Source organism: Natator depressus, chromosome 9 (genome assembly GCF_965152275.1).
Source record: "Natator depressus isolate rNatDep1 chromosome 9, rNatDep2.hap1, whole genome shotgun sequence".
NCBI lineage: Eukaryota > Metazoa > Chordata > Testudines > Cheloniidae > Natator > Natator depressus.
In genome coordinates, this window is record NC_134242.1 from 15,633,260 (window position 1) to 15,658,939 (window position 25,680).

At 42.5% G+C, this 25,680-nt stretch overlaps 1 protein-coding gene across 4 annotated transcripts in view; it reads left to right on the plus strand.

Annotated features, from left to right (window-relative positions):
- Positions 1 to 25,680, plus strand: part of PLD1 (phospholipase D1) — a 120,755-nt gene that overhangs the window by 34,368 nt on the left and 60,707 nt on the right. For all 4 annotated transcript variants that reach the window (XM_074963566.1, XM_074963567.1, XM_074963568.1 and 1 more), the window contains 7 exons: positions 9,809 to 9,994; positions 11,377 to 11,504; positions 11,840 to 11,985; positions 12,921 to 13,029; positions 13,515 to 13,580; positions 23,404 to 23,462; positions 25,180 to 25,272. In XM_074963566.1, the coding sequence (XP_074819667.1) occupies positions 9,841 to 9,994; positions 11,377 to 11,504; positions 11,840 to 11,985; positions 12,921 to 13,029; positions 13,515 to 13,580; positions 23,404 to 23,462; positions 25,180 to 25,272 (755 nt within the window). In that variant the 5' untranslated portion in view covers positions 9,809 to 9,840. The remainder of the gene's footprint in view (positions 1 to 9,808; positions 9,995 to 11,376; positions 11,505 to 11,839; positions 11,986 to 12,920; positions 13,030 to 13,514; positions 13,581 to 23,403; positions 23,463 to 25,179; positions 25,273 to 25,680) is intronic.

Genomic DNA, 25,680 nt, shown 5'->3' on the forward strand with positions numbered 1-25,680 from the left:
CATGTTTATTCCCAATCCTCTATACCAGGTTCTCCCAGTCCCCTCTGCCAGAGGTTCTGTGTGCTGTCCCATTCCCTGCACATGCAGAAACTCTGTGTGCCCTCCCAGTTTTCTCCCTCTGCCACCTGCCAGGGGCTCTGTGTGTCCCTCATGTCCTCAGCCCCCTCATTCTCCGCCATTCTTCCCCCTTCACACCAGGGGTTCAGTGTGCCCCCATTCGAACTTCCCCCCCATGCCAAGGGTGCTGTGTGCACTCCCAGTGTTCCCTTCCCCCCATTTTCCCCTTTCTTACCACCATTCTTATTTCTTTTCTTTCTAATTTAGGATCTCAAATATTGAGAGAATGAGCAGAGCTGAGAAGGGGTGTGATGTTATGCAGGAAGGTGCTAATGGCTGCCATCAGGTAGTTCTTTGATCAGTCCACAGTTACTGAGGCGGTTCAATTGAAGCTGTTGGCTCATCTACCCAGATGGCAGGAGCTCCATGTATCCCTTATTTCCCCCTTCTGGTTTTCCAGTTTTCCCTAAAATCAATAGGGTTTTGCCTGTTGATGCCTAGAACGTTCCCTGAAATTTTAGAATTGATCAGGCACAGCATTCAGACATTATTGCATTATAGCTAGACAGACAAACAGAAAAAAATGCCATAAAGTTGAGGGTAGGTCCTTGCTTACCTCGGCCAGTTAAATAAACATAGCTGTTTGGAAGGTACATGGACTAAAGATCAAAAGTAACTTTGTAAATTATGTATTCAGTTCTTTCCTATTTATCTAGAGTTAAATTCTCACCTCAGAAGCAGCTTTCCAAAATTCTGGACAAATTACGTATCTGAGGGACTGTCAGCAGTCATTATTAACTGGCGATATGCTTGTATTCTGCTAAAACAGCTAGCCTCAGATCTACATGAGTATCCTGGAGGATCTCTGAAGAGGAAATATACAGCTTTTAATAAAGCAGCTCTGAAACCAGTTTAGCATATTAGTTACTGTTGACTTTGGAAAGAATACCTTATTTTTATGAACTTAATTAGATGTGTAGCCAATAGAGAGCTGTCTGTGTGCTTGATTTGACAGAGATCCAAATGCAAAATCTGTTGCTCAGTGCATCCTTACAGTTTGTGGAACTCACTAAAGGTTTTAGGTCCATAAACCAATTATATTCTACTCTCTTCATATGTATCTGTTTTCATATAAACCAGTTCCTAAAGCTAAAGGACCAGGTTCTCAGCTGGCATAAATTGGCTTAGTTCCACTGAAGCTACCATGATTGATGCCAGTTGGGAATCTGGCCCATTATTTGCAAATTATAGGTTTAAGAAAACAATAATTTAAAATGTGTCCAGACCTACAGAGCTGTATTGTGATCTCACTTGAACCAATATAAATCTGGAGTAACAGTTGAAGCCAGTGAAGTAACATCATGTAAAATTGTTGCAAGATCAGAATCAGGTGTTCTTCTATAAACATTCATGTTTTGCAAAGCATTAAAACAAAAACCAACAATTGGAAAGAGAACAGCATGACTTTGAGACAGGTCCCAAGGGTAGGGAAATGCTCTGAGTGCAATGGAAAACTGGCATATTTCTCACTTCTTTTCAGTATGAGTCCTTACCAACTCTGATGCAATGCATGTAAGGATAAGATGATCAATCTTTAATACAGAGAGGAGACTAAAAAAATGAAATGAACTAATAGGGCAAAACATGCGTGAGGAAAGAAGTCACAAGTGTAGAAAGGAGTCAAGTTTGTAATGGACACTTAATTGTGTCCATAAACAGTTATTTCTAGGTGAGTCATTTATTGCCACTGGGATGATAACTACTTATGGCATCAGTGATTAAGAACTGTGCAGTTGCAAGATGAAAGAATCGGTTTCAGCTAGATATTGACCCAAAGCATCAGAACCCACCCCTCTTCAAGGTTTAACCACATTCTCTGGAATGGAGCTCAACATGGTTTGTCCTTATCTAAACTTGCAGATAAACGGTGCTCAGCGCTCATTCAGCTCACCTGTTGCTAATACTCACTATCAGTAACAAGGAAATTTTTCTAGTGTAGAGGTGGTTTAGTCAACTGGTATGCTGAGATTTTGTTGATCATCATTGTGTCCTTGCATTCTCCCATCTACTTGCCTTCATCCATCTGTTGTCTCTTGTCTTATACTTAGATTGTAAGCTGTTTGGGACAGAGGACTATCTTTGTTCTGTGTTTGTACAGCACCTAACACCATCAGGTCTTGGTCCATGACTTGGGTTCATTGATGCTACCAGTACAGATAATGAATAATAATATATGCAGTAACTTAAATGGAGTTGCGTGTGATTTACAACAGAATCTGGCTTATAAACTCCCTACCAACTCTGAGTCTAATTCATATGATTGAGTCATAGGATTTCTGGTGCCAATGGTTAAGCATTCTCTTTATGCAGTCTAGCTGACTCATGGCTTGCCAATGAGTGTCTCTCACAAGAAGAACTATAGAAATCAATAATACAAACCCAATATAGCCAAAAGGTAGCAGCTACGAGTCATCAGGAACAAGATATTGAGTTCTTGCTCCTGGAGATTTTCTCATGAGTTTTACTTCTCAATAATAATTTTGTAGTATGTTTATTTTGAATAGAGGTGGGCCTTAGTCATGAAATTTAGATCCAGGATCCAATCTGAATCCAAAACTGGATGGCTGTTTGATTTTGATATTCTAGATTTGGATCAAGTCTAGTTTTTATTGGACTAATAGGAATGTTTTGCAACATAAACATAACATAACATAACACAACATAACATTCCTGTTTTGGGGACTGTTCTTTGCTATAAAAAACCCCCCCAGCTTTAGTGTAGCATCTCTGTGTAGTCTGGCCTGGCTTCTGCTGGTTTTGCATCTGGTTTTAAAAAGAGCCTCCATGCCTGCGAGACAGTTTGTTTACATTGACCGTCTGCAGGCATGGCCGCCCACACCTCCCAGTGGCCATGGTTCACCATTCCCGGCCAATGGGAGCTGTGGGAAGTGGCAGCAGCCCAGATCCAGAGTTTCAAGACTGGAAGATGAAGAATTGGGAAGAATGTAGACAGAGGCAGGTTTCATCACAAGCAGGGTAAATGATTATTGAGGGCAATGTGCTTTGGGGGCCTTATGAGGTCCTGGCTTAACTCAGCAGCAACTCATGAGCAGCAGGGGTGGAAGAAAGGGAATGCATAGTTCAGTTATTTTCTTTCCCTCCTCTGCTCTTGTTCTTGCTTGAGACTCTGAAAATCACAAGTCTTGTCTTCTCAACACCGTACACAGGAATTGAATTAGTAGACTTAACATGGTGTCCTGCCAAAGTACTGTGAGCTGCGACACAAAACCAAGAATGGGAACTGGGGATTTTTCTAAGAAACCTCACTGAAAGGTCACTAAGGTGAGAGAAAGGTCATGAGAACTGAAATTAGGCTAATCAGCAGTGGTTGTGAGAGTGCTTGTCTCAGTGAGGATGAGAGTGCATGCACAGCATCATATGCTGGGAAGCGTTAACAGGAAATCACTGTTTCTGCTGGAAGCCAGAACTGCTAACTTTAATTTTTCCTAAATTAAGGTTATCGCATTGTCTTTGATAAGTGTTTAAAATAGTTTGTGTCAGCATCATAACCTCATTACAAAGTGGTGAAGGCATCGATTAGCTAACATAATACATATAATGGAAGAAACTGGGGATGAATGAATCTAATGTAGTCTGCGTTATTGCAACCCTGTGTGTTCAAAAATCATGAGCCAGGCCCCCCAAAATGAGGGCAGAATGAAAATCAGGAGAGTAAAAAAAAATCTGCGCTCTTTTTTTTGGCCTTCTGATTTTTGAACCTTCAGGGGTCACGTTTACAAGTGTTTTCCCCCCACATCCACAAGGACTAGAAACTTTTTATGGTAACGAAAGCTGAGATTCTCATGTGATGATCTGACCCCAGGAGCTTGGGTTTAAAAAACCCCCACCAACTCTCATGAGTCTCATGATAAAACTGCAGGATTGGCAACCCTTCGTTTGAGATGATGCAAACCTATCACACTCTTTTCAGGGTTAATAAAGGTAATTTTTGTTCAGTCCTTTCTTCCTGTAATTAAATCCTGCCCTCAAGGGTTAGTCAGGATTTCAGATCTGTGTTTTGCTAGATGAAGAGAAGCTTGTACTCACAGTCTATGATAGACAGGCAATGTGACGCAGGTGGAGCAAGCTATGTTATTAGGGAGAGAAAAACTCTGCTAGAAACTGGGCTGGCACAGTGGGATGACGCATATACAGTATTTACTTTTTTCCTAGAATTTTTCTCTCTGCCCTTTCTGATTCTGTATTCACAGTCTGTCTCTCTCTCTCTCCTTGTTTTTCATTCTACCCTCATTTCTGCTCCACTGCACACCTTGTTCTTTCAGTGGATCCCCCCACCCCATGTTTGAAGCCTCTAGGCAATACATGAGCCCAATAACGTTCAGAGTGGTGGTCAGCTTTCACGCTCACAATATTCAGGTATTTGAAACAAGGCCAAACCAATCCACTGTTCCCTAGCAAAAGTTTTAGTGAGCTAAACTGCACCTGTTAGACTCAGCTCGTTGTAAAGTGCAGTATGGAGGCATGCTGCCCCTTCACTGAGACTTAGTGCTTCTCAGAGAGCCCTGGTTTTGCTGTTTGTGTGTATGTGACAGGGAGACTTGGTGCTTCTCAGAGAGCCCTGGTTGTGCTGTTTGTGTGTATGTGGCGGGGAGGGGTAATTTGCTATTCCCTCTGTGTGGCCAGCCAGTTCTCATGGTTGACATGTAGTGGGGAAGAGGCGAGCCATGGCTTTGCTTGCTCCTCGCTCCTCCTTGTTGCCTTTCCAGCAAGTTGCTTCTGGTGGCAGCAAATCAGTAGCAGCCCCTGTGCTTAGGAGCTGCCATTCTGGTCAGCCCTTAAGTAGGTCACATAGGGGGTGAGGTTGGGTGGGGCGGGGGGGGGTGAGAGACAGGGAATTGGTAGTAATTGAGCTGGTAATTTATGGCTTGTGGGCTAGATTTTTGCCACGGGGACATGACCTGTACTAAGGAATGCAACTAAGGTTGCTGCCCTGTCCCAGGGAGAGAATTCTGGCTCACGGAGCCATACTTCCGCCTCTGCACCTGCTTTGCTCCAGGGGATTGTCTGTCTGTACCAGCAGCAAATTATCACCCCCACTGCTGCCTGTGCCAGCTGCACTCTGCTGACTTGTACTGTCTGGCTGTGAAAGCAGATGTAGCTGAAAGAGAATTCTTCCCTAAGTTATCCACTGGCAAACAGGCCTGCTTGCAGCCCCTAGCAAATAACCAGACTCAATACATTTGTTAATAGTTTACCCATTAACTTATTATGTCAATTCATCTGACAAGCAGGACTCTTGTGCCTGGCACAATAAAGAACGAAGGGAAGGTGAAGACGTTATGATCGATACCGAACCCACCTCGTGTATATTCATCCTTGACATAATCTCTAATGGCTTGTTTGCCATTTCTTCTCGTCAGGTCTTTATCACCTGCACAGTGGGCGATAAAGATGGAAAATCATTATTTGTGTCTATATTAACTTTTACCATGTAAACCCTGCTCTTTTGCAAGCCCAGTTGCCATCATGATTCATAGGGCTGAACTTAGAAGGATAAAACACATCTTTTCAGACTGAAGAAAATTCTATTTCCTTTCCAGATATAAATGCAGATAGAATAAATATGCAGTGTTATGCTGCTAGTCGCCATCCCTTAATGGCATGCATATGCTAGAAGTGGCAATGTCCTAGTAAAATAATTTCACATCATAATGGTGGTGGGGCGGGAAATGAAATATACTATTATCTTGTAGGTTTGATCCACCAGCCTAGGCAGTGCTCTTACTGATGTTAGCAGTGCAGTATCGGGTCCTGTATTCAATATGAAATCACACTTATAAACTTCTCTGTGTTATTCTGGAATGTCAGTAATTGGTCTGGTGAGGTGAGTGCACTGGGAGACCCATGTTTTCTAGTGGACTGTATATTCTGATCTGGAAGCATCTGGAATTTTACAATTCTGTGGAGCCAGTCATCAAACACACACATGGTGAAACTTCACTGGAGTCACTGGGGTGAAATTGTGCCACCATAATCGAATACGCCTTTCCGGCTGGTTTGAAAGGGCTGTCAACTGCGGCTGTAAAGACTCCAGCATACCTGTCTTCAGGGTTGAAAGGAAATCTGCTCCCGTGACTGTGGTTTACGTACCATACGAAGAGCTTAGACAGAGGCATGCAAGGAGCTAGCATAGTAGGACCATTCTAAACAGCAGGAGACAAAATGTAGGTCTCCTGGGCACAAGTGAGTTGCCTTTGCATCTGGTCACGACAAGGAGAAGTGTAGCATTGTTCTTCAGCATTGTTCTTGCATTAAAGGCCAGGCTGTATAGTGAGATAGAATAGAGGATGAAAATGAGTGGTTTGGTAGTTTTGCATTTTAAGCTATACTTTTTATTTCCTTTCCTTGGACAAATGGGGCAGAGAGGTATTTAGGTGTGTGTGTGTTTACTTAGACAGAAAGGCATCTGACAAGTCTATGAGAATCCTCAATAAATCTACAACTAGCTGGAAGTGTTATCCGTTTTAGCCCAGGCAAGGACTCTTTGCTGCTGTGACATAAGCAGCTTCATGGATGATTGGAAGGTGTCAGAACCACTAACATGCTTAAAAATCATGCACACAGAACTGATGCACTAGGCTTGACCCTGATTTCAAGCTTTTATTACACACATGAAACCGAACTGATTCTGGATTTGCACTGATGTAACTGAGTGGAGAATCCGACCCCGCGTTTCTTGGCTTTGCCTGCATGGAATATGGGTATTTGCTTTCTGACACAGCCAATCCTTTTATTTTTTAGAGTTACATAGCATTACCTTTATTCCAAGAGAGGAACAAAGACTCCTTTAAAAGTGTCTAAACACATGAATTATTGTTTGTAAAGGTGAAGTGAATTATTTCCAAAAGTTACAAATCCCCCTTTCCGAGCAAACAATTTAATAATCATGGCAAATATTTTGTTTGAAATTTAACAGCAGAAATGACATGTAAATCATGTAAATCATGTCACTCTTGTAAATCATTTCTTTGAAGTGGGGCAGATCCTCAGCTGGTATAAATGGGTTTAGCTGCATTGACTGACTTAAAACCACTCTGATTCACGCCTGCTGACAGTCTGTCACTGAACCTTTTCAGTGTAGTTGTCAAGCTGCGTGTTGATACAAAGGTTGATGGGACTCTTATTATGCTGATATGTAGAAGGATATTATCTGGGGTTAAACATAACTGTGTTTAAGGATGAGGGATTTGATCCTGCAACCTTTAATCATATTGTGCTGCACTCACACCGGAAGTCCAACTGAAGCCATGAGCTTGTTCATGTGGGTAAGCCCTGCTGAACCTTAATGAGGGTTGCAAATTGGACAGTAGGGCCAAAGGAAAATAAATCTTAAAAAATGAAACCAAGCCCATTAGCAACAAAAAGTGATGTAAAATTTTACTAGGTTTGTGTCATGTCTCTTTTTCTCCAGATTTTCCACTGACTCAGGTTACTAACAGGGGGACAAGGAAGTAGGGAGTACGTTAGTCATAATTGCAGGAAACGCCTTCCCAAATGCTGCTGCTTAGTTGCAGATGACCTGACTCTGATGCTGTTTTTCCGTTGCTCACCACCTGCTTCTTCCACTAACATAAAGAGTATTAGGTGTAGCCTCCAGCAGGCTCATTAACAATGCAGAGATTTACTCAAGTGCTGTGTAACTTGTAACAAGCCCTTTAGAGAGGAACAATGGTCCAGTGGCTAGGACACTAACTTGTGACTTGGGTTTCTGTTCCGTCATTGACTTCCTATATGACCTTGGGCAAATCACTTAGTCTCTTTGTGCTTTGGGCCCCCATCTGTAAAACAGGGATAACAGCACTACTCCCCTTCCCCAGCGGTGTTGAGAAGATAAATACATTAAAGATTGTGAGGTGCATGGACAGGACCAGCCTTAGGGAAAATGGTGCCCAGGGCAAATTTGTATTTTGGCACCCCCCCGGCCCCTTTGCCCCTAGCTCCTGCACTCCCAGCCCTTGCACCCCCTTAACCCCTGCCCTCTCCTGTGCCCTAACCCCTACACTGTTCCCCTTTGCCCCTAACTCCTGCATTCCCCTCCTGCACCCCCAGCCACTGCCCCTCTTCTGCACCCTCTTCACCCCAACCTCTGCACCTCCGTCCTGAGCCCACGTGGGGAAACTGATCTGAATGCATGGAGCAGCTGACATTGCTGCCCGCTCTCCCCTGGAACGCTGCTCCTCTGCGCACCCCTCGGGGCTGGGTGGTTGGGGGAAGCGAGGAGCGACTTCAGGGCTCCCTGCATCCAGGTCACTTTCTCCACCCGGGCTGCATAAGGGGAGGGCAGAGAGCAGCAGCTTCTGATGCTTGCCTCACAGCACAGCCCAGGTGGGGAAAGTGACCTGTATGCATGGAGCACTTGGTGTTGCTCCTCGCTCCCCCTCTAAACCTCCTATGGGGGCACGGAGGAATGTTGGGGGTGGGGGTGAGCTGTATCTGTGTGTCACCGCTTCCCCCGCCCCGCAGTGTTCCTCCGCTGGGGGGAAGCAGGGAGAAATCTGGAAGCCCTCCAGGAAGCAGTTTCTGACACTACACCAGCAGTGCACACATTTGCCCTGCCGCACGGCGCCCCCTAGATCACCGGGTGCCCTGGGCGGCTGCCTGGGTGGTCCACCCCTAAGGCCAGCCCTGTGCACAGATACTAGGAGAGAGGAGGCCTTAGAAGATCCTTTAATACAAGGAATTGTGTTGTTTTAATCACCAAGGAAAAAGCAGGTAACAACCTCTACTGACTTTGGATGTTTCTTTCTTTGTGCAGCACCGGTTTGAAAATGTAGCTATGTATGAATCAGTTGTAGCTGGTAATGTTAGTGAACCAGACAAGGCAATGGGTTGTATTTTGTGTTTTTTATCCCATGTACGATTTATTACACAATTAGCTGCACATTAATGCACTGACTGAGCAAGTTCACTGTTTGCTTTCCATTTAAAATCAGAGCAAGAGGGTGCTTCTACGGGTATGTCTACACAGCATCTGGGAGAGAGCCTCCCAGATGGGGTCAACAGATTCATGCTAGTGGGACTTGCACTCTAAAGATCACAGTGTAGGCAGTACTTTTACACTGCAATTCAGGCCGGAGCCCACCCCCTCCCTAGGCTTGAGCACCCAAGCTCCAGCCCACCCCGCAACATAAAAGCACCACCTACACCTCCAGTTTTAAAGCCCTTGCACAAATCTGTTGACCCGGGCTGGGAGGCTTGCTCCCAGATGCTGTGTAGACATATTCCAAGTGAGTGACATCCAATCCTGGTGAAGCCCTCATAGTTAAATCATCAGTATTTTAAATGGAAAACACATAACCTTTAATGTAAATGTCCTGGGGCCCCAGTCCTGTTGCCATTGACATCAAAGGGAAGTTTTCCATTCTAGCCTGAAGCTGCATTCACTTTTCTCCTCAGCCCTCCCTACTCCCTTGAAATTGTCCTCCTCTGTGTCCACAGGGGGCAGGCATGCTGTAGCGTGCATTTAGAGGGCATTCCAAAGGCTGTGAGAGATTGGAGGAATCCAAGGTTACAGTTCCATTTGGGCTATGCTGCCAGAGAGACAGTGGGGGGGCCAGGGGTCTCCACACACCAGGCCCCTAACCACAGCTAGATTCACCTGCAACCGCCTGAACCTATCATGTATGATGCTGCAGAAACAATAACATTGCTGATCCCTTCCCTTGAACAGCCCCCTGTGTTGTTGGTGAGCGAGCATTTAAGATGTCACTGAGCAGTGAGAGAAGAGTAAATACCTCAACGCTGAAGAAAATTGCTGCAGACATGAGCAATTTAATAGAGAACCTGGACACCAGGGAGCTCCACTTTGAGGGGGAAGAGGTGGATGCTGACATGTTAAATGATCCAAAAACAACCGGTGAGTTAGTGTCCATCTGTTTTCACCATATGTCCCACTAGGATTTAGAAATGCAGTGCCGCTGAGGCGAAGATGAAGCTTTCAGTTAGATGGTGTTAGGGAGTGTGGGTGGAGAGAGTGTGAGAGAGTGGGCCAGGATTTTGAAGCTCTTGTGGGCCCTCGTGAAACTGTGCTTGGTTCTTCAGGGCTGTGAAAACTTTAAAGTGATGGCGTCATCTTGCAAAGTACTATGTGACGCCTACAAAAACTTAGTGATGCCCTCAACCTAAACTGGGAGTTGAGGGTGTTCAGCATCATGAAGGATCAGACCTGGATTTGAGAATTCAGAGCACCTTGTAGGAGTTGCTCATCAAGAATGAGCCATGAGAAGCCCATCCAAGGCCCATTAAAATCAGTGGAAAGACTCCTACTGGTTCCTATAAGCTTTGGATCAGGCCTTAAGTAAGCTTTAAGATTTAATTTGGATTTCCTTTAATTTGTTGTGTTTTAAAGTATAAACCCTTCATTTCATTTTGGCACAGCAGCTGCACATCACTGCACCTGTCTGTCTGTCATCTATGCATTTCTAGCTATCTAATAAAGGCAGGTGGCTTTTTTGTTTGTTTTTGTTTTTTAAACAGGATTAATGTTTTTTTCTAATCTACATGAGGTTTTTGACACTTAGCCGTGTCAGAACTCTTTAAAATAATACGTACAAACTACCTTGAAACTGGTCAAACGCTGCTTCTTGTCTTGCCTACAATTTCCATTAGTATCTGGGTGACCTGTTGCAAATTGCAGAAGTTGATGAATGAGTAAGTCTGCAAACATACACAAATACCCCCCCCCAAAAAACCTTGCTACACAAAACACCCTTTTGTTCACTTATTTGACAAATGTAATTAAATGTAATTTAATTTTAACTATTCCTGATAACACCTCATAATACATCAGTAAACATCCTGTAATATATTTTGTAACATGGATGAAGACTTAGTGATAGAAGACCTCATCACAGCACTTTGCTATTAAATCTTTGCTGAGGAGATGGGTGAGGCTGCTCATTTGGTGCATGAATTATGGAATGTGTTGCTTACCTCCGTGCAAACTGCTGAGGTTTTACTGTATTTCTCAAGGTAACCATTGACCCTATCTAATGATAAGAAAGTGCTATATCTGGCATTTGAACTCTTAAAGTCAGATCACTTAATTCGAAGGCTTCTATGAGCTTAGGTGCAATACATTTGAATAAGGCATAATATACATTGGGGAAAAATAAGACTACAGAACTTCAAGATTTTATATAATCATTATTAACTTGTTACATTATCCCTTGGCTATTACACTCTTATTCATAGTTTAAAATAGTGTTAAGCTAATTGCTATTTTATGGTCATTTGCAGTGGGCATCCCATTCTCTGCAATTTATAACACTCAAGGGTTCAAGGAGCCTCATATACAGACATATCTAACCGGATGTCCGATTAAAGTCCGAGTTCTGGAAGTAGAACGCTTTACCTCAACAAAAAAGGTCAGAACATGAATGTTATTGGAACATTGTTTTAAATCCCAATCCCATTTTTAATTTCATGCTCCTATTACCATGTTAACACATCACATACAAGTTAACTTTCTGTAAATCAGCTAGTGGGTTTTAGAAAATATGAATAAGTCTGTATGGGAATAACTCTATCAAGGACAATATGAATAATCTTTGCCTGTTCTGTTTAGAGTCTAATAAAAATTATAACTAAAAGTAATAAGAAATGGCTATACCTTTAAATAAAAAATGATAAACTCTAGAGTATTTAATGCTAGAAGATTACCCATTGAGTACTGAAACACTGGTGCTATTCTTTCCTATAGGTACCATGTCCAAATGTTTACACTATTGAATTCACACATGGGGACTTTACATGGCAAGTGAAAAGGAAATTCAAGAACTTTCAAGAATTTCACAGGGAACTGCTGAGATACAAAGCCTTCATACGAATTCCTATCCCTACAAGGAGGTAACTATTTTATGCAGTCTTATAAATATGGTTCAAGGCCCAAATTGCACTGGAAAGACATGAAAAGCCTGATTCTCTCTTACCCTTGTAGTACACATGTGTAACTCCATTGACTTCCAGGAATCACTCCTGATTTACCCTGTTATAAATGAGAGGAGAATCAGGCTCCAAATCAACATAATAGTAAGCAGCAGTAATCTGAATGATCCAATGATCTCTCTCTTGCAAGAAGTAGAAAGCGTGTGGGACATTTTGTGCAGTCAGTTTTTTAAGCAGAATTTCCCATCGAAATCATTGGGTCGTTGTGCTTCAAAATTTATGGCACAATGTGGTCTCTTACCTTTAAGGCCTTATATCTGAGCATGCTGAGCTCTCTCAGTTCCTCTTCCCAGTGACTCTAATGAGGTGCTCAGAGCTGGCAGGACTGGGCCCAAGGAGTGGGACAGAGCTCCAAACATAAAGAGAGTCGTGGAAAGAGGCCTGAGTGGTGGAGTGTTACAAAAAGATAGTTTGGAGATTGGCATGGGAGGACTGTAGGAAGCTAGAGGGCAGAAGAAGAAACAAGAGTAAGGATTTTGGTAAGGGTAGAGATATGAAAGGATAAGGATTAGTGAAACATAATGGTCCAAGAACATGGTCCAAATTCCTTTCTGCTTAAATAGGCAAAACTCATTTGAAGTCAGTGGATCTGTGGCCATTTGCATCAAAGGAGAATTTGGTCCAATATCCTCTGCTTTTTGCATTGTATTTTAGTTTGAATTGATTTGTACACAATGATTTGTTAGACGATTTTATGCCTACCCTTATCTTTCCTCGCTACCTGTCCCCCATTTTATAATAAAGTTTTAAATAGAATGTCAGGACTTTTGTGTCAGAGGAAAAGACACTCACGTTCTACTGATCAGACAAATAATCTGGGATTTTTTTTCTTCTAGTCACACAGTTAGAAGACAAAGTGTCAAAAGGGGAGAAGCGAGGCAGATGCCAAGTCTGCCACGCACGTCTGAGAACATGGTCCGAGAAGAACATTTTTCTAGTAGAAGAGTAAATGTCCTTCCTTCTTCTAAATACTCTGTTCAGAGATGCGGGTGTGCTGATAGAAGAGAGGCTGTTGACATGTTGCGCTGTCCATTTTATTCTTGGGATTTTTCTGACTTTCACTCTGGGGGGCCAGCTTGTTTGCTGAGCTGTGTTCTGACCAAGTTCAGATGCCTTCTGTTTTGCTAGTGGTAAATTCTTCTGCTTGGTGAACCGAAACTCTGCCAAGTTTAGAGTCAAATTGTCCCTGCTCAGAAAGTGGAAGAGACTGCCTCAAGGAGCACTCCCGCTGCTAAGATCTGAGTTATTTCCCCTTTGCTGGGATATTGTGGGGCAGTGGAGGGTGTGCTACATGCATGTGTATATGTGTATTTTTTTTCATTCAAGCGGTGGCTTGTTTTTGATTCTCTTCATTACTTCCTGTAGCTATATAATTAGATTTTTATAGTAATCCCTACATCCTATCTAAAGTTTTCATGCTTGCATTGTAGAAACAACTGGAAGACTACTTGACAAAGATCTTAAAAATGCCCATGTACAGGACCTACCATGGAACGGTAAGTAGTCTGTACAATAGCTTAAGCAACAAATGAATATTCTTTTCATGTATAAGTACTTAATTGAGAGAAATAAATCCTGTCATTTACTCTGAGGTATATTAAAAGCATTTTGCAGCCATTTTTATTAGGGCAAATATTTTTTCCAACGTCCTTGTGAGTCTGATTATAACCAAATAAAATGCTATACTATCAAACTATTGGGGTGTCACAACTACAACACATTATGACAACCTGCTTGTTAAGGGCAGTCTTGTGCAGACAGCTCATTACACATGTAATGTGACTGGGTTCTGATTGGTTCTGGGTAGCATTTAAGATGTTTGGTTGGAGGTTCAAATGCCTAAATAATTGGGGTCTCTGCTATGTGGCAGATGTTACCTTCACTTTGGGAATCTTGTGAATTTAACATCATAGGGCCAAACTGTGTTTTGGCTTATATCCCTGACAACCCCATTGACTTCAGCAAGTTTGTGTTGGTATTAATAAGAGGAGAATTTGGCACCCTGGCTTCCCCAAGTAATTCATCACCTCCACAGGGACATGGTAATCTATATGTTCCCTCATTCCTATGAAACCTCATTGAAGTCAGATGGTTCATGTTATATCCAAAATTTGGCCCATATTGTGCAAGAATTTGTCTCTTGAAAGCCATTTTATGTTCTTGGAGTTTCACCTCATTGACTGTCCACATTTCTCACGTGCTAATTGGAGGAGACTTTAGAGGCCATAATTGTATGTAAATAACATTCCACTGCCATGGCCATTTATTCCCCCTTCTCCTGACCCCACATAAAGGATGTATTACTTCTCTTCTGTATCCTCACCAAAAATTGGTTTGTTGCAGAACTTACTGAATAAGCAGAGGCAGTTTATCCTTCTGAGCAAGACAAAACAATTGAGTACACTTGGTTTTAAAATGAGACAGAAACGTAGACTCAGCTTTACATCTTTAAGGGGGTACATCTGCTCACTATATGTAAAAAGAAAAGGAGTACTTGTGGCACCTTAGAGACTAACCAATTTATTTATTTATAAGGTGCCACAAGTACTCCTTTTCTTTTTGCGAATACTGACTAACACGGCTGTTACTCTGAAACCTCTCACTATATGTACTGTTGTTTCAATGTTGCCCATGCCAAATGTATCAGTTATAGAGGGCAAAAATATCCTCCCATGCTGGCCAATATGTTAATGTTACAGTGGGAAATCTGCACCTCAAATGAACTGGCTGCCATTTAGAGAAGCTCTGCTGTTGTGGACAGTGGTGTATGGTGAGAGGGGGAGATTTAATTCAGAGTATGTGGCATTGGATCCATTTTGCCACTCTCCCGTGTGCAGGCATTGCCTTGTCAGATCTCTCTGATATTGTCCACTAATCTAACAACGCCAGAGACTTCTTGATTAAGTCCTGGTTGGAAACAGGATGTTAGGGGAAAAAAATACTAAACATGCATTATCTGCACCCTGGGCCCTCTGCAGGTAAAGCCTATGGACCATGAGCAGCTGTGTTTCTCTCTCCCATCTTTCTCCAGTGCAGCTCCTGTGATGGGTTCGGTCACAGAGATCCCCTTGGGACTGTCACCTGATGTGCTGAAATTACCTCTGAGCCCGTTTTCCCTGCCAGCTTGGGACTCCAGAACCCTGCCTTGTTGAGCCAGACATGCTAGCCTCCTGCAACACAGAGCCAGGTCTGGTCCATGCCCCCAAAGCGGCAGACTTTAACTAAAAACAGCTCAGCAGGTTACCTGTCTCCAGCACCCAGACACCCAGTTCCCAATGGGATCCAAACCCCAAATAAATCCATTTTACTCTGTATAAAGCTTATACAGGGTAAACTCGTAAACTGTTCACCCTCTATATCACTGATAGAGATGCACAGCTGTTTGCTCCCCCATGTATTAATCACTTACTCTGGGTTTATTAATAAACAAAAGTGATTTTATTAAGTATAAAAAGTAGGATATAAGTGGTTTCAAGTAATAACAGCCAGAACAAGTAAGTCACAAAGCAAAATAAAACAAAACACGCAAGTCTAAGCCTAATACACTAAGAAACTGATTACAGGTAATATCTCACCCTCAAAGATGTTCCAATAAGCTTCTTTCACAGCCCAGAAAAGGACTACTTGTGGCACCCTAGAGACCGTAGCTCACGAAAGCTTATGCTCAAATAAATTGGTTAGTCTCTAAGGTGCCACAAGTCCTCCTTTTCTTTTTGGAATACAGACTAACATGGCTGTTACTCTGAAAAGAGTTATACTTCATATTTCTAGCTTCAGATACAAGAATGATACATGCATACAAATAGAAGGAATATATTCAGTAGTTTATAACCTTTGTTACGATGGGTTACAAGAGACCTTTTGCATAAAGCATATTCCAGTTACATCATATTCACACTCATAAGCATATTTCCATAAAACATATGGAGTGCAACATCACAGCTCCATTCTGTCCCTGGCCAGCAGAGAGACATATTGTTCTGTACGTACATTCTTAGATCATTGGCTGGCTTTCAATGGATTTGACTTCTGCGAAGCACTCAGTGAGAACTTGCCTTGTGATGTTGACTGCACTGCGTAGTGCAACAGGTGGTGCAGTTGATGGGGAAAGAGATGCTGGGAACAAAATATTTATTCATTTAATTTAAGATGATAGTTCTCAGACCAGAGACAAAGCTGCAGATTTCTGATGTTCATCGTGGACTAGCGTCTGTCCTTCTTACAATAGTACGGGTGTGTTGCTGTTCTTGTGTTCAAAAAGTCCGTCACTTGAAAATGGAGAGATGTGCTGCTTGTTTTGCTGCCTGCACAAATTTTGGCTCCTGTGTGTTAGGCTCTGCAAATCCTCGGGCTGAGGTCCAGCTAGATCTTTGGCTTGTAGATGTCTCCAGCTGAATTCTTTGCAAGTTCAGGCACGGGGTTAACTTGAGTGATTCATAAAGGCCAGATGACCCATGTGATTTATTGCCCCCTGAATCTTGTGAGGATCCTCTTTCTGCTAATCCAGTCCCCTAGAGGCATTTTAACAACTGATCTGGACAATTCCATTCATTCTGGCTATGTTTTTATTTTGTATTTGTGGCTTGTGTGTTTCGTTCATTTGTATATAATTGGCTCAGCTTGGATGACCTTGGCAAACTTAACTGGTAGCTCTTTTCACCCTTGTTGAGGAGCTCAGGGCTATGAAGCACTGTGGGATGTAAAGGGACTTACATAATGTGTTGAATATACAACTCGTGTCTAAATGTTTTGCCCGCAAACTAGAAAATAGCATGCCCCTAAACATTGTTTAGTGATGTAACAAGGGCTGCGCTCTTTGACTATGTAACCCTAAGTGGGAAAGTTTATAACTGTCTCCTCAAATTTTTCTTAATGGAATATTTGTGTGTTTGCTGTTGTGGCAGGGTATTAGACATGGAGCTGGCAGCTAGTTGAGGATATAGTTAACGTTGCCTGTTATGATAATCAGATACGTCATGATAATCAGATACAGGGAATTGGGGCAGTTGGGCAAGTGTGGCCCAAATACCTTGTAAAGCCGTTTCTGTGGGCTTGATCTGAAGTTAAATGGAAAGACTCCATTGATTTTAATTGCCTTTGGATCAGGACATATATGAGCTTGATAGTTAAAAGATTCCAAAATAACGCTAGTTTAAACCAGTAAGTGTCCATGCAGCCTTTTGCACTGGCTTTACAAAATCAGTCTAAAATTACACTTCAAATTAAAGCAGTGCAACAAGATAAGTCGAATGAGTTTCACAGCTATACAATTAAAGAATACTTCATGCACCCAACTGTGGTTGCTATTTAAGGCTCTTATCCTGCAATTAGATCTGCTAGGGCAGACCCCTGCAGCCATGCAGAGCCCCACACTGCCAGATCTGATTACAGGACTGGGGCTTTTGAACATGGAATTGTAGCAAACAAGAATAATGTTTACATGTGCATTTAGTATAAAGCAATTTTTCTGTGTATGATGAAATTAGAATACTGTCCTAGAACATTGTTATTCTGAGCACTGGTGAAGTAGTGTATTATTATGTTGCCAGAGCTACTAGTGAACTATTTGTTTTATCATTGTTAAAAAAAAAACTAGAGCTGCAATGAAAAACAGACTTTGGAACTGCTGAACCCTACTTAAAAAGGCAATGTCATCTGAACAATCTTTCTTAAAATCTTGCTTAAATATATCATAAGTGCTTGGTTCAGTAGGGGGAAAAAAAGATGGTTAAAATGTCTCGTGTCTCCACCTTGCAGCTGTTATTTCATTTTTCATAGCTCATTTGCTCTTCAGCTGATCTCCCATGTCTGTTCCCACCACCCCTTGTTACAATATCATTGAAACTTCAGTCCCCCATCTCAGAGTTAAAATATTTTGATGCAGATCACTGTGAAACCTGAGTGGGATGTCGGGTCACCACAACAACAGCTGGGTAGTGTAAGAATTCAAATGTAAAGGAGACAAAAGGGTACTGCTCTCCTACTACCCTCTATTTCAGTTTTCTTTATGAATTATGAGATCCTCAGATTAAAGGCACTGTGCCAGTAAAAGTATTTAACAAAATAATAAAATTGATAATGATGTCACCTAATCATATTTTTTCATTCCATTAAATAACGTTTCCTGTAATCTATAGGATTTTTCCATATTGAAGCCTCAGTCCTGCAAACACTTACCTGCTTAGTTTTACGTATTTGAATAATCTAATTTAAGTCCAGTGTGACTACTCACTTGCATAAAAAGAAACACAGGAGTAAGGATTGGGTCCAAAAGGCCAAGCTTTGCCTTCTGATGCTCTCACAGGACATAGGATTTCATTGGACATTGTGCACATACAGACCTATCCAAGGGCTGAGTTTGTCCTGAAGGATCTCATATGGCATTCGTATTTGGCTACCATCAGGAGCAGACCAGTCAGAGAGGAATGTGGTTCTGTGTTTGTGTTACCATGGACACCATTTTAAGGACTGGTTGGATGGAGGGGACTGGCAGCTACAATGTTGAACAATATTTGCCTTTGATCTGACAGTTCCAGGCAATAAAGTTAAGCAAATAAACTGTTACATTTCCATCTGAGTGGTAATTTCTCCTACATACCTGTTTTTCTTTTCCTTCTTTGAGCACAGTCAGTCTCTCACTTTCTCATTACTAAATGTTCCCCAAACAACAACCTAGTTACTTTTCAGAGCAAATGGCCAAGATCTTCAAAAGTGGCAAGTGATTTTATGTGCTTTGGTATTTGAGAGGCCTTAAGGGGCCTGATTATCAGAGGTTGGGTCCTCTGCACCTTCCAAGAAGCTGAAAATTTGTCCCCAGAGCTGAGACTGCCTGAGGCCCAACTTAAGCACCATGTAAAAGGCTTTAAATGGCACATAGGCCTTGTGCAGGCTGTGCCAAATTTCACCCACAGAATAGAATGGACTATTCACAGATGGCAGAACTTGTTTCTTCTTCCTTACCCAGAGACAGGTAGCGAGAATTTGTGAATTCAAAACCTTGAAACCATGAAATAATTAGTACTCTTTGCTTCATAAAAATGATGAAATCATAGGAAAAGCAGGAAATCAAGGATGCAGATACCGGCTTCTACTAAGAGCTAGTTTGTGTCCTTGGGCTACATGGCCATGCATGAGAATAGGAGCCCTTTGACTCATCTCTGTGGCTGTGGTAGCCCTGAGCATAGAATCATAGAGAATATTTGCATGTGATGTTGACTATTTGAGTTAATAATTTATAAAACTTCAGCTTTTTTAATTTCAGCATCTGCTGTCACTAATTGTCTGATGCCCTCCATAATTTCACATAACTGTGAAAATTTAAATAATTAAAAATATAAAAAAATGCTTAAAATAAACATTGATATTATCTGTCAAAATTATAAAAATCAAACTCTGCCAAGGCTATGTACATCACAGGCCACCAACACCTGCTAAACCTAACAACCAGAATTAGACTGAAATATTACAGCCCGCAGGAGACTAGACGATTGTGTGACACAGACAGAGAATAGGAGGGACTGAGGTGCACCAGTGCTTGAGCCCCTGCAATGGCAGGAAATTGATTAAGTGAAACATACCCAGGTAATCCTGGCAAGTGACCTGTACCCGGTTGCTGCAGAGGAAGCTGAAAACCCCCAAGGTCACTGCCAATTGGCCCAGGAGGAAAATTCCTTTCTGTCCCCCACAGTTAGATCAGGATCAGTTAGACCTTGAGCATGTGAGCAAGAACCAGCCAGCCAAGCACCTGAGAGAGAGAAATAGAATGCTCATTGCTACTCAGAGCACAGGTCTGCCCTGTCCAGTGTCCCATCTCCAGCTGCAGCCACCTCTGATGCTTCAGAAGAAGGAGACAAAAGCCAACAACAATCCTAAAATACATGGCAGGGAGAGAAGGCAGGGAAATCCCTTCCTGACCTCTACAGGTGGCTGGCTAAAGCCCTGAAGCCTGAGCTTTTAGGACCAAAAGACATAAACTGTACATGAGCCCTAGGGCTGACAAGCCGTGCCCCCTACCATCACAAGCAACCCCGATATACAATCCTACTAAAGAATTTGGCTCTCTCTTAAAACTAACTAAATTGTTTGCCCCCACAGCTCCTATTGGAAGGCTGTTCCAGAACCTCACTGCTCTGTTGGTTAAAAATCTTCTTCTAATTTCCAGCGTGAATTTCTTCATGCCCAGTTTGTATCCATTTGTTCTTTTGCCAACATTGTTCTTTAGCTTAAATAACTCTTCACTCTCCCTGGTGTTTATACCCCTTCCCCCATGTATTTTTTATATAGAGCAATCGTATCCCCATTCAGCCTTCTTTTTACTAGACTAACCAACCAAGCTCTTCCACTCATAAAATAGGCCCTCCACTCCCTGGATCATCCTAGTAGCTCTTCTCTCCACCTGTTCCAGTTTGAATTCAACTTTCTTGAACATGCGTGATGAGAATTGTACAGAGTATTCCAAATATTCTTACCAGTGCCTAGTACAAAGGCATTAATACTACATTATCTCTACTGAAAATGCTTTGCCTAATACATCGTAGGATTGTATTTGCATTTTTTTGCAGCTGTATCACATGGGTGGTTCATGGTCATCCTGTGATTCACTACACACCCAAGTCTCATTCCTCCTCTGTCTCTTCCAACTGATGAGCCCCCAGTCTGAAGCAGAAATCCTTATTATTAGACCCTAAGTGCATGACCTAGCACTTTGCACTATTAAATTTCATCCCATTTCTGTCACTCCAGTCTTCAAGATCATCCAGATCTCCCTGTATAATATTCCGATCCTCCTCTGCATTGACGATGCCTCCCAACTGTGTATCATCAGCAAATTTCATTACCACACTCCTACTTCTTGTGCCAAGGTCATTAATAAAAATATTGAATAAGATTGATCCCAAGATGGATCCTTCAGAGCCTCCACTAGTAACCTTCTTCCAGTCCGATAATCCACTTTTCAACGCAACCTGTTGCCTTCTCCCCTTTAGCCAGTTCCTTATCCACCTTACAATTCTTGTAACAATCCCAGTTTAATTTATAATTTCCCATATGGTACCCTGTCAAATGCTTTACTGACATCCAAGTATATTAGGTCTGCTACACGTCCCTTCTAAAAAAAAAAGTGTTTCTGCCATCGCAGATGTGGTAATTTCCATTTCCATCAGTCCTCCTACCTTCATGCCCATGTTCCATATTAGCATCTGTATTAAAAACCGAGGTAAAGTATGCACTTCATTTTTGGGCCATACCTAGGTTATCTTTAATCTCCTTCCCATCCACTTTACATAGCAGGCTTAACCTCATCCTTCCTTATTCCCTTTCTATGTATATAACTAATAAACCTCTTATTATTTATTTTTTTAAATTCAGCTTGACTTGTAGCAATTCTCACTTTATTCCTACATTTTCTAACCTCCAAGATGTAGCTTTCTTTACCCCTTTTCCATTCTCTGTAGGCTCTCTGCTTATTCCTAATGGCCTCAGCTGAGTCTGGGGTCTTTCCCTATGAGTGTTTTTTCCCCCTTGCTTGGGTGCAAATTTCAGACAGTTTTCATATAGTTGATTTGAAGAAATTCCAAGCCTCTTCTGCATTTAAGTCCTTGAACTCTTCACTCCAGTTGACCTCTTTAACTCATTCCCTTAATTCCCAAAGTTTGCCCTTTTGAAATTTAAAAAAACATAGCTGATGACCTGGTTTTAATTATCCTTCTATTTAATTTAAACTGAATCAACTTGTGATCACCTGATCCAAGGTTATTTCCTACTACTAGCTCTTCTATGATGTCACCACTTACCAAAACCAAGTCTAAAATTGCATATCTCTTGTTGGTTCAGTGACCAGATGGCAGCTACAGGCCTGAGAGGAAAGCAGAGCTGCCTGGCTGGGAGGGGAGGTTATGTAGTGCCCTTAAAAAAAGTGGTAGCAGAATACTCTCCCCTCCGCTGCACCAGGGCAAAAGAACTGGGCAGGAATGGAACTGTGTCTCTGAGTTGCATTTTCTTCTGGAACTCTTCCCGGAATGACATGGTTACACCCAGGCCTACAGGCTCATTCTAGCCCTAAGGGCCCAAATCTGTCCCTCTATCATGTTGTGTCAGACTTCCTACAGTTTGTGAGTAGTCTCACTGAGGTCAATCTAACTGCTTCACAGTTATTATTCCACATGAGAAAGGGTGGCAGAATCGGACCCTAGGATTGTTATGATCTGCGTTGTGTCAAACCATTCGCTTCTGTTGATTTCATTTGTGGTTTGGAAATCGCCGTTTTCTGCCGTATGGCACAGAGCAAACCTAAAGTGTGGCTCTGAAGCTTGGGATGAGCATTCCAGGCCAAGGGAACCATGAAACCCTTACGTAGTGTTGGTCCCTATGGGGATTTTCACCATGATAAGGCCGTGCTCCTTTGCCAGTTCTGCATCTCCACTCGCTCTGGATCTAAGAGGTGAGTGTAGCTATTGCAAGAGGGGAGGGATGTTATAAGTGGTATTTTTCTGAATACATTCTAACCTTGGATGCACGTGGCTCCCATTTATTTCTCATTGAGGTCAATTGCAGCTGTGCATGTGGATCTGAGACTTGAATTTAGCCCATTCGGCTCTGGATGGCAGCATATTTCATTAGAAAGTTAAGTTCTTCTTTTTGCCTCTTTGCTGCCAGATCAAATGAGAAAAACACCTCGTGCTCCCTCCCCCTGCGTGTTTGTGCACTTTGGCTAATTAACCCAATACAGACAAAGGAGAGTAGCTGAAATCTGTTTAGTTCTGTATCACATGGGTCAGATTCTGCTCTCACTTTCAACCCTGTGATGAGAGACACTCTCTAACTGGATCTGAGATGACTAAGCAGCAGCATATATGCCAGGAATGGCTTACTCTGCCAAGAAAGCCTGGTTGGTTGGAAGAGGTCTAGTTGTAGATTTTAATGCAGACATGGAGTTCATTGTCATTAGTTTGCTAATGGCAAGAGGACTACACTTCTGCTCATCTGTATATTCTGCTGTGATCTCTTTGGATAACTTCAAGGTTTTTTGAATTGGGGTCTGTTGATGACTCCAAACATTTTACATGAGATTACAACAGACTTCCACTTTATATTAGCAATTTTTGTCTGTCCATTTAATCTGGTTTTGGTCATGTTCATTAAAGGCCTGATCCAAAACACATACATTTCTGTTGACTTCAATGGGTTTTGGATTAAGCCCTAAAAGAGATGTTCCCACTTTTTCCTGCTGATGAATTGTTTTTGCTATCAATGTTATTTTTCCAAGCAAACTGATTGGTGGGAGTCCAAAATGTAAACAGTGGGGAACTTTTTATTTTCCAGATGGAATTCATTGGTGTAAGTCAGCTGTCATTTATCCGTGATCTAGGACCAAAGGGCATGTAAGTTGAATTTCATTTCTTTGTGTACTTGTGGCACCTTAGAGACTAACCAATTTATTTGAGCATGAGCTTTCGTGAGCTACAGCTCACTGTTACTCTGAAACATTTCTTTGTGTGAGTTACATTTCATCAAGAGCATCATTTTATAAAGAGAGACTGTCCAAATTGGTAGCTTTCCTGCCAAGCTAGCAATAAATTTGGGAACATCTTATCTTCCATTATTATTCACAAGAGGACATTACAGCTCTGGGAAATAATAATGAATGTAAAAGGCAAAACACATCTCATTGCCAGTCTCACAGGGCCAAATTCATCCTGTCATCGACTGGAGTTGCACCAAATAATAATATGGCCCAATGCAAACAACCAGAGCTATGTACAGTCCCTGTCATAACATGCTTACATCACTGGTTAGTTTATTTCCTGTATGATGGTGACATGTCAGCCATGGACTGTGACTACAAGAGGAAAAGAGTGCACTGAAATCAAGAAAGGTCCATTTTTTTTCTTTTAAACTTCCCGACATTTCCAAAGTTTCCTTGAGCCTGGGGTTGACACTTAATTCCTTTCTTTTGAACACAGTTACCTAGAAACCGTGTTGTTTTGGTTACCACCAAAAGTGTCTGTTGCTTTTGTAAACGGCCTCGCAGGCAGTAGTGAAATTTTTTCTTCAGGTTATATGGATGGGACCTGGGTGTTTGAAATGCAATGAGTCCAGGCATCCAGTGTTATAATCGGAGAAGGACTTGACAGCGGGCAGGAAGGATGGAGCCTTCTCTGTGTTGGGCCCTCTCTCAGATTTCAGAGCTCTTCACCAGGTTGACATTCTCAGGCTAAAGGCACGTCTTCACTGCCAATGATAAAGTGCTGCTTGTGTAGTCACGGCATAGCGCTGGGCGAGAGCTCTCCCACCGCTCTAAAAAACCCCACCTCCACGAGGGGTATAGCTACCAGCGCTGAGCGCCGGTGCACTCATTGTCTGTGCTGGCCCATTACAGCTCTGAAACTTGCAGTGCTCCCGGGATGTATTTTCACACCCCTGAGCGAGAAAGTTGCAGCGCTGTAAAGTGCCAGCGTAGACCAGCCCTTAAGCTTGTAGTGCTTCCGTCTGCACTGCAGCCCTTAGCTCTAACTCATTCCTGCTGTGCACAGAAGCGATTCTCGCTTTCCCTGCCAAGTGGGAGGGTAGGTTGGAGGTATCTTCTATCCACCTAGTCCTCCGTGGCCTTTATTCTGCCCCCTCACCCCTCCCTGGTGCTGCTCGTTCCCTATTTGCACCCTAGATGCCTCTTTGCCCTCAGTTCATTTGTAAGCGGAGACTTTACCCTTAGCCCTTCTTATTGCTGGCGTGGTATTTATTACAATACCACTGCTGTGACTGTGGGTTCAGTTCATTTGCTGGATGTACAGTAGAGTTAGGTTCAAGTCATCCACTGCTTGGGAGGTGGATGAAATGTCTGAGGTGCAAGGCGAATAAGAGAGATGACCTGGCAATAGAAAATGAGAGGGAGGTGATCCACTTCTGCTCCATTCTGCCCATGCCACCCCACTGAGGTGAAAGGGGTCAGACAGATGTCACAGTACTGTGTTTGACCTAGCCTATGTACCTCCAGGTCATATTCCTCCAGTCCATATAGCTTCACCTAGGCATAATTAATAAGCTTTGTATGCATGTATCAAATTTACTATTTATTTGTCATCTTTACATTTGTTTCAGAGAAGGTATGATCATGAAAAGATCTGGGGGCCACAGAATACCTGGTCTGAACTGCTGTGGGCAAGGAAGTGTCTGCTATCGATGGTCCAAAAGGTACTGTAGCAGGGCGAGTTGTCTCTTTGATGACTTTTTACCTATTAGAAAGACAATTTGTGTGACCTCATGTCTTTTATTGCAGAGGGTCTCGACCTTTTCCTTTCTTAGGCCTCCCCAAGATGCTATAAAAACTCCATGGCCCACCTGTGCCACAATAATTGGTTTTCTGCATATTAAAGCCAGGACCTATGTTAGGGGATAGCAAGCAGGGCAATTGTCTGGGGCCCCATGCCACAGGGGCTCCCATGAAGCTACATTGCTTAGGCTTTGGCTTCAGCCCTGGATGGCGGGGCTCAGGGCCCTGGGCTTCAGCCCCATGCTCAGGGCTGTCCTTAGGCATAAGCAGGATATGCGGTTGCTTACGGCACCCAAAAATTTGGGGCACCCTTGGGGCTTAGTGTCCAC